Below are 9,108 nucleotides of genomic sequence, written 5' to 3'. Positions count from 1 at the left end.
TTTTTTTTCTAAAACTATCTTTTGTTTTTCTTTTCTTTACCTTTTTTTCTTAGTAACTCAGGAGGTTATGTTTTTGGTGGCATTTGTCTGACTGTTAGCAAAATAACTCAAAGTTATGGACAGATTTTAAATTTTCAGGAAATGTCACAAATGGGCCAATAAACAAGTAATTCAATTTTGGGGGTGATCATGCATGATCAAGGAATTTAAACTATACTGTACTGAACTCTCCATGTGCTTTGCTAGTCTTTTTAATCTATTATCAAGTACTGCTTTGTTTGTCATTTTAGTTGTCATTTTAAAAGCTCAAATTAAAGACATCAGTCAGTAAAATTACCTTGTACTTTATGGGCATGAATCTAGCTAACTAATGAATGCAATATTGTTTGGTGATTGCTACCTATCAATGCAATAATTTATTTCTGTTTTAATAGATATATTTTTGTTATTCTGTTTCAGAGTGGATTTCAAGAAGATGGAGAGGATCTTGAATCTTGACATTTATAAACATGCAACTGCATTTCTTCTTCAAGCCAAGGAAACCCATCGACTGACACAGGTAATTTATGCCATTAATTTTCCATTGAATTGTATTTCATTGTTATAGAACCTAAAAGCAATATGCTTAACTTATGCTTAACAGTGCTCAAGCTATAACTTGGGCACTGTTCAGACCTGGCATCCTGAATGATCTGATCATAAATGGACAGCTTTAGGTATGTGAATGAAACACCTGACATTAGAATGTGTCTCCATGTACTTCATGGGTGACCACTCAGATCTCACTCCCCCACTATATATGGAAATAGACATCTATGTTGCATCCAAAATCTGCCTATCACTATATTTCCTTAGCATGAGCTAATAATAGAGACAACATAATACACACAACACAAATTTTTAATTTGCATTTCCACCTATGATCCGATTCCTCAAAATGCATTATAATTAAGTGAAAACAAGGTTTTAACGTTGCATAAGGCAATATTATTCTTTACAAAAAAAATTGGGTGGTGGGGGTAACTTATTTTGCTCATTGCATCTCACTAACTTTATGTAACTGAAGGTTTCATTTTTCAAAAATTGTGTCTCTGTGAGTTTGCATGTTGACTGTGTTCTCATATGAATTTTGTAATTAAGGATTTTCCTTTTTTTTTTCCTCTTCCACAGAGAGCTGTTAACCACATCGTGAGTGGAATCCAGCAATATCAGGCCGTATTATTGGAGCACCTAAAACAACAAATGAGTGACATGATTGAGAGACATTCTGGGGACCTGGATCAACTAAAGAGTGATGCAGTGGGGGTATTTGACCAGTTTGTTGACCCTTTCACTCAAATTGCTTCCACCCATTTGCAGGACAAGACCATCAAAGAACTGTTAAAACCAGTTGAACCAGAGATTATTGTCACAAAACAAACAGTCTGTTATTCGAAGCGTGGAGACTCCAGAGTTCTTGCCATTAAAGACCATTGTTTTCATTACATACCGTTGGTGAAAAGTTTGGAGCAGCTGCTATCACATCCAAGAATGCTTGCAATGATTGATGAGAGGCCAAAGCCATGCAAGGATGGCTTTCTTCATGATTTCATTGATGGAGACATTTTTAAGTGGCACCCACTGTTTATTAAAGTCCCTACTAGAGCAGGGCGATATGGCCAAAAATATTTATCACGATATATATTTGAAAATTTGCGATAACGATATAACTGACGATATAATTGATGCGAGACAAAATACAACTCCACAACATTACTAGCGCAAAAAGACAACCTTCCATTTATTTTCACTTAAACAAGAAGCTGGTTTTTATGTACATTAAAGCTTTATAAAAATGTAACAGTGCAAATGCAAATTCCTTGCTGAAAGTTTAACCAAAAGGCATTTCCAGTAGAAATGGGCTGACATATCCTGAGCATAACCATGTATAATATCCACTGAAGTTAAAAAGAGGTGCTTTGCAACATTAAACTGCAGTGTGCAGTACGTATTTTTCGGACCATAAGGTGCACGGGATTATAAGGCACATTAAGCGAAACAAAGCAGTCAGATAAATCAAACTTTATTAAACTCATTCTTCTTGCTTCCTCCACTTCTGTACCATTGATTCATTAATGTTGAATTCTCTGGCAGCTGCTCTATTCCCATGTTGTTGCAGTATATTAATGACTAACCTCGTATTGTGGATGGATTATCTCAGTTGTTCTCCTGACTGAAGTTTGGTCCGTTTACAGCATCCTGCCATGCGATTGCATTTGTCTCTAACCATGAAGAACCTTCACGTTAACTTTTATAAGTGGAAAAGTGTTAGTGTTCGTCCTCCAGCTTCACTGTTTATGTTATGCTAACATAGCTGTGTCGCTAGCGATCACGTAGCACATCATTATATACCAGCTAGCCCAACTTCAGTAACCCTACAAACGTCACTGCTGTTTAGTTTCCTGTCTTCATTTATGTTGGAAGTGATAGCAGAGCTGTACGTTTGATTTTTTTCAGAAATCTCTCAGTCAGAACATGCAATATCATGCTTAGGTAACTAGCGAAACTAGCGAGCTAACTTCCGCTAGCTTCCTGCTAACTTCTAACTCCGTTAAATGTAATAACTTTTGTTTTCATGGATGCCTGGAAGTTAAACTTTATAGTTACACCTGGTAAAGCAGCAATGCTGATCGTTTTATTAAAGATGAAAGAATTTAGACAGTTTTTAACTCTAAGTGATGCTGCAGTGTTGTTTGACCTGAAGCATACGGAGTTTAGGACCCAGATTACTCCCAGATTTAAGAGCATCTTAGTCCGACAAATATGACAATAACGACGGCCGCTTGCATGTTCTGCAAAAAAATGTGCTTTGTTGTGTATCTGACGGACAAACACCAAACCAGTTCCACATCACGGAAGTTGCACCATTTTTACAAACCAATTCTGGTTCATCTGTTTCACTCAACAATCGGCCATGTGCGTATGAAAACAAAGGCACCGCGCATGCGCGTTTTACTCCCATTCTATCGCGATATTTCATTTTCCTATCGTTGCCTAACATTATACCGGTATTACCGTGAACGGTATAATATGGCCCAGCCCTAAGTCCCTACAGCATTACAGTTGATTTTATATACAGATGAAATTGAACTATGCAATCCTCTTGGATCTCGGGCAAATAAGAACAAGCTGTTATTGATTTATTACACCTTAGGTAACATCAGCCCTAAGTACAGATCAAGACTTCCTGCTATTCGTCTGCTTGCCATGGTAAAATCAAAAGATCTTTCCCGTTGTGGTATAGATGAGATATTTGAGAGGATTAACCATGACTAAATTGAGCTGTGTGATCCAATAGTAATTTAACATTATATAATTCACATATAAAACTATGAATTGTAATTTTAAAAGGTTTAAAAGCATGTAGAATAGTATATGTAGGAAAGTATATTTCTCCCTTTTTTTTTATATAATCAGGAAGCAAACACACCACACTGATTCACAGTAATCAATTGCAGAGAGAGAGAGAGGCAGAGAGAGAGAGAGGCAGAGAGAGAGAGAGAGAGCGCGAGCGTGTAATATATGTTATATGTAGCAGTAATAACTAATGCTTTATTTTAAATCCTACACTAAAAATTATGGTGATACATGCATGTAATAGTTCTTAATATAAAATTTCAAATGGCAGAAGAAAACCCATCAGAGAAGCTGTCATTACAGGATGCTCTGTTACAGGATGCTCTGAAGCCGTCCTCTGTGTCTCCTCCTGTCTGACCTGCAGGTGAGAAATAGGTGTGAGGTGTCAGCTGTCAGGTAGGTGATGAGTGAAGAACAGAACAGAATCCATTTCCTCTTCAAACTGCTGTCAGACATTATCTACTGCACTCTGATCACATCACTGCGCTCTGATCACATCACTCAGACCAGCTGCTTTCTACAAAGTCTCATCAACAACATCTTTAGAAACAAACATCAACAACCAGGAAGCAGCTTCACCTCTGATCACACACACACTCAACTCTGCTCACTCACCTGGAGGATCAACATGAAGGTAGATGATGCTGATGGACTTAGTGTTCTTCTCTCTTAAGACACGACACTTATATGTTCCAGTGTCATAAATTGTCACGTTTTTCAGGATCAGAGCCACATCTCCAGCATTCGTCTCTTGGTCCTGCAAATCCACCCGGTTCTTAACGCAAACTTGACATGGCAGACTGGTATTCTGTTCTAACTTAGCTATGATGTTTTTCTGGGCTGAATAAAGAAACAGAGCAGAGAGGTTAAAGGGATTAGACTTTACATCTACAGTCATTACAGCAAGAATTCAGTAAGAGTAAACACGGCAATTTTCCCATGCAAAAAGAAACATTTTTAAACAGACAATTTTTTAAACAAGAAATACACTGTGTGCACAATTATTAGGCAAGTGGGAATTTTGGCCATATCATAATTTTTACGCATATTGTCCAACTTCAAACTGTATAAACTTGAGTGCTTATCCCTTATGCGTTCCTTAAAGACAACTTTTTGTAGTTCTTGTCCCTAAGGACCCAAAACGTACATATATTTTTTCCACTTTTAATAAGTCACTCTTTTAAACTACTTCTGCAAAATAAGTAGTCATATCAAGTTTTAATTATATTTCGGGGGTTTTAACCCTTTAAATCCCAGTATCTTTACATAACCGCATGTGTTGGAGTGAATTGTTAAATGTTGTCATTATTGTGCTTAAAGTTGTGGACCTTGGTTAAACTGCATGATCAAAGACATCCTTTTGTTCCATTCTCCTCCCTGCCTGTTGAATGCTGGGGGATGCTATAGTGTTTAACTGCAGGAACATTGCACTTGAAGATTCTGTTTTCTTTGCTCAAGAAATGTTTACTTCCTGCCCTTTATGGGCTCACCTGTGTTTGTACAGGGTGGACCATTACAGGAGTTGAGCCATATACAGGGGTGAGGGGAGATGACCCTTTTGCGATCACCAGGAAGACACACACGAGGTGCTTTAATTTTTACAACACACCACATGGTGTTTACAATGGGGTGTGTGTTTTGTAACTGTATCAATTTCAATAAAAAGCTGCAAGAGAAGGCTGGTTCTTTGGAGTTGGCTGAGATCGGTAAGGAGCTCCAAGATCCTGATCCAGCGGGCTTCCCTTGCAAGTGAAAAACCGATCGATCTCTGATCGTCTTGCTTTGTTCACCGGAAATAAGTCTCTGAACCAGCAAGGCCTGCGAGCGCAGACCAAACAGCATGGTTTTTTTATAGAACAAAAATGTAAACATTTTTTATAAAATACATTTCAAGTAATATTTGATTTTTATTATAACCAGGCCTTTAGATTGGTACCAACATTGATTTTGATCCATCATTATTCTTTTTGCAGGGGCACATTTAAAACATAGAATTTTGATGCATGCTTTCAATGGGAAAAATGGTGCAACCTGGTGGATGAATAAAAAAAATTTACAAATTTAAGGCCTGTAGTCCAAAATGAAATCCTAACATAAAGGAATGCATTAACTTATGTTATAATAAATGTGGAATGAAAAATAGCATTCATAATGGTGGTTAATGGGGCTGAAAATGGTTCCTATGATAATGAGTGAGGTTTTTTTGCTGCTCGACCATTTTAAGCTAATTTAAGAAACTCAGACTGAAATTTTAAAATTTGAACAAAATTAATATCCTTTGGCAAGTTTGGCTATATTCCATTGAACACAGTGGAAATAGCTTGAAATTAAAACAAGTGGCAGAACTATGATGTTGATGAGACGCATCATAGAGACCAGTGGTCTGTACTGAACCAAAGGAGGGAAGCAAAGCAGAAACAGACAGACCGTCTTTCAGTCCAACAGATCGATCTTGGTCCTGAGGATCCACGCACTCAAGATGTGGATGTTTGTGCAGGATGATGAGCCCAACATCCCGCAGTCCATCTTTGTTCTGCTCTATAGTCGAGTCATGATCATTGTCAGCCGCAAGAGTGTTCTGTAAAGGCTCAATCCTGATGTGTTGAGGAGCTGAAAGAATAAACACGTCACAAAAGTAAAGAGGTTAAAAAGGTCAATTTCTTACAGCAAGAATTCAGTAAGAGTAAACACGGCAATTTGCCCATGCAAAAAGAAACATTTTTGAACAGACAATTTTAAACAAGAAATACACTGTGTGCACAATTATTAGGCAAGTGGGAATTTTGGCCATTTATGAAATTTTTATATTATTTCTCAATATATCATATGTAGCAGTAATAATTAATGCTTTATTTTAAACCCTACACTAAAATTATGGTGATACATGTATGTAATAGTTCTTAATATAAAATTTCAAATGGCAGAAGAAAACCCATCAGAGAAGCTGTCATTACAGGATGCTCTGAAGCCGTCCTCTGTGTCTCCTCCTGTCTGACCTGCAGGTGAGAAACAGGTGTGAGGTGTCAGCTGTCAGGTAGGTGATGAGTGAAGAACAGAACAGAATCCATTTCCTCTTCAAACTGCTGTCAGACATTATCTACTGCACTCTGATCACATCACTCAGACCAGCTGCTTTCTACAAAGTCTCATCAACAACATCTTTAGAAACAAACATCAACAACCAGGAACTGCCTTGAGGTGCTATATAAATAAAATTAATACATATAAAACAAATAAAATTGAATTGAAGCAGCTTCACCTCTGAGCACACACTCACACTCAACTCACCTGGAGGAACACCAACACTCAGTGTGATGTTGTTGACGGCCTTCCAAAACTCGTCTCTTCCACAGTTATCAATGATCAAAGACTTCAGAATCAAAGACCCATTAACATGCTTCATCTTTGTGTCCTGTGGATACATCCACTTATTAAAAGATGGGTGTTGTTTGTGTGGGTGAATGCTGCTCAAGTCTTCAGCCATGCAACGAAGGAAGGAATCTGAAAGAATGGACACAACGTAAAGTAAAGAGTTGCACACGCACACACGCGCACACACACGCGCACACACACGCGCACCTGGAGGATCAGCTCTCAGGGAGAAGCCAATGAGGTTTAAGTTGGCTATTTCTCTGTTTGCTTTTCTCTGGGCAACAGAGCACTCCGATATTCCACCATCAGCAGTTATTGCATGCTTCTGAATTAAAATCAGTTCTCCACCCTTCATCTCATGCAGATCCACCTGGTTCTTAACGCAAACTTGACATGGCAGAATGGTATTCTGTTCTAACTTAGCTATGATGTTTTTCTGGGCTGAATAAAGAAACAGAGCAGAAAGGTTAAAGGGATTAGACTTCACATCTACAGTCATTATGATGTTGATGAGTCACAAAATAGAAACCAGTGGTCTGTACTGAACCAAAAGGGGGGAGCAAAGTAGAAACAGACAGACCGTCTTTCAGTCCAACAGATCTATCTTGGTCCTGAGGATCCACGCACTTGGGACGTGGACTTATGACGAGTCCAGGGATGGACTGCGGGGGCACTCCATCCCTGTTCTGCTCTATAGTTGAGTCATGATCATTGCCAGGCGCTCGAATGTTCTGTAAAGGAGCTGAAAGAATAAACACGTCACAAAAGTGAAGAGGTTAAAAAGGTCAATTTCTTACAGCAAGAATTCAGTAAGAGTAAACACGGCAATTTGCCCATGCAAAAAGAAACATTTTTAAACGGACAATTTTAAACAATAAATATATAAACATTTACACACACACACACACACACACACACACACACACACACACACACACACACACACACACACACAGAATATAAATATGAGAAGAAAATTCAAAGTAAGAAATATCAAAATTACAAAATTACTGAAGTCATCACTATGCAAACTAAATTAAACTGGGCACAATTTATGGATATAAATCGACAGAGCAGAGTGCAAAGTGGATTAACCTTAAATATTAATTTAGTAGTGGAAAATTGAGCAGTGCAATGTTCATTCAGCAGTTTGAATAGGTTATATTGAGGATGTGAGGAGTCTGGAGAGATGCCCGTGTCCTAACTGGACATGTAAAGATGCTGGAAGGAGGGAAGATCAGTATAGATGATCCTCTGCAGACCTGGTTGTGCATGGTCTGGCCCGGTCCTGCCTCGTGGCAGACAGTTCAAACCACGTAGTGTCACAAAAGAAAACATCTCTGCTCTCTTTAGTTACTAAGAACTTTGTTTAAGGGGCTCGGAAACTAAAAACAGTCAGCTGCTAATGTTTTCTTTTATTTTTTTTCAAAAAGTCCAGTAAGTAGAAGCTGTTAATAATTAATTAATAATACTTGGTTTCAACTTACCGTCAACAACCAGAAAATAAAAAGGCAGGAAGAAAAAAATAACTCCGTATTTTAACAATCTATTGACCATATTCCTCAACGTCGCTTACCGGGCACTGTGAATTTATACTCGCTTGCGGATTGATACCGGGAATCCGCAAAGGCGTGATATGTTTCACCTTATTGATCAGGATATTAGAAGATCGGTGTGTAACCTCAATGATTATAAGTAAATCTATCTGTCATTACCAAAAAAGAAAACAGAAAAAATTAACACAACCAAAAGGATCAAGTCTAAGCAATATTTGATATGAGGACTATTTCTTCTTCCGCTTAGGCGTGTCCACCAAGGATCACTCCACACAGCCGAGACTTTCATTCGAATTATTAAAAAAGAATAAGAAAATAAAAGACTTTAGCTGCCGAGGACTTCTATAAAAAATGCCATTACAGCAAGGGTTTGAGCAAAGATTAATATTATTAATAATATTATTAATATTAATTAATAATATTATTAATATCATTCAGGCTCTAGGGGGCAGTGTGGGGTTTATATATATATATATATATAATTTTAATATATTAAGTAATTAATATATTAAGTAATTATATTACTAGTATTAGTATTACTAGTATTATTATTAGTATTACTAGTATATTATTAGTAAGTATATTAATATATTAAGAGTTAGATTAACATGTTAAGAGGTAAACTGAAAACACAGACATGCTAATATCCTCCATTATTTATGATAAAATGTGCAGAGAGCCAATGACTTACAAAAACTATATGGATGAGCATTAAAAAACTGAGAATAAAATGTTTAATATTGAAATTTAACTCTGGATGATCTCATAACAGGAGATCTTACAT

At 37.3% G+C, this 9,108-nt stretch overlaps 2 protein-coding genes across 3 annotated transcripts; one reads left to right on the top strand and one right to left on the bottom strand.

Annotated features, from left to right (window-relative positions):
- The first annotated feature begins 344 nt into the window (after positions 1 to 344).
- Positions 345 to 1,723, top strand: LOC121813673. Its single transcript, XM_042217562.1, has 2 exons — positions 345 to 559; positions 1,171 to 1,723. Exons 1-2 carry the CDS (start codon positions 476 to 478, stop codon positions 1,699 to 1,701), a joined length of 615 nt encoding a protein of 204 aa, XP_042073496.1. The 5' UTR covers positions 345 to 475; the 3' UTR covers positions 1,702 to 1,723.
- Positions 1,724 to 3,056: 1,333 nt separating this feature from the next.
- Positions 3,057 to 8,368, bottom strand: LOC102309030. Of its 2 annotated transcripts, XM_005952860.3 has the most exons (8): positions 8,256 to 8,367; positions 7,349 to 7,510; positions 6,976 to 7,209; positions 6,685 to 6,897; positions 6,351 to 6,392; positions 5,824 to 6,006; positions 4,012 to 4,236; positions 3,058 to 3,754 (listed from the first exon to the last, which is right to left on the bottom strand). In XM_005952860.3, the coding sequence occupies exons 1-8, from the start codon at positions 8,323 to 8,325 to the stop codon at positions 3,657 to 3,659; spliced, it is 1,227 nt and encodes a 408-aa protein (XP_005952922.1). In that variant the 5' UTR covers positions 8,326 to 8,367; the 3' UTR covers positions 3,058 to 3,656. The 2 variants fall into 2 exon arrangements, with proteins under 2 accessions (XP_042073497.1, XP_005952922.1); XM_042217563.1 differs by lacking the exon at positions 6,976 to 7,209 and having other exon boundaries at positions 3,057 to 3,754; positions 8,256 to 8,368.
- Positions 8,369 to 9,108: the final 740 nt, after the last annotated feature.

Source organism: Haplochromis burtoni, unplaced genomic scaffold, assembly GCF_018398535.1.
Source record: "Haplochromis burtoni strain Fernald_Lab_line unplaced genomic scaffold, NCSU_Asbu1 Contig_2212, whole genome shotgun sequence".
NCBI classification, from domain to species: domain Eukaryota; kingdom Metazoa; phylum Chordata; class Actinopteri; order Cichliformes; family Cichlidae; genus Haplochromis; species Haplochromis burtoni.
Note: the sequence above shows the minus strand (reverse complement) of the source record. Positions and strands in the feature narration are given on the sequence as shown.

What these genes read in the sequence shown, in the direction of transcription:
- LOC121813673 (XM_042217562.1), top strand. Translation starts at nt 476, where the DNA reads ATGGAGAGGATCTTGAATCTTGACATTTATAAACATGCAACTGCATTT. An exon ending in AAACCCATCGACTGACACAG is followed by an intron (nt 560 to 1,170) that starts GTAATTTATGCC and finishes CCTCTTCCACAG; the next exon opens with AGAGCTGTTAACCACATCGT.
- LOC102309030 (XM_005952860.3), bottom strand. Translation starts at nt 8,325, where the DNA reads ATGGTCAATAGATTGTTAAAATACGGAGTTATTTTTTTCTTCCTGCCT. An exon ending in TTATTTTCTGGTTGTTGACG is followed by an intron (nt 7,511 to 8,255) that starts GTAAGTTGAAAC and finishes TTATTCTTTCAG; the next exon opens with CTCCTTTACAGAACATTCGA. An exon ending in CCTTCATGTTGATCCTCCAG is followed by an intron (nt 3,755 to 4,011) that starts GTGAGTGAGCAG and finishes TCTCACCTGCAG; the next exon opens with GTCAGACAGGAGGAGACACA.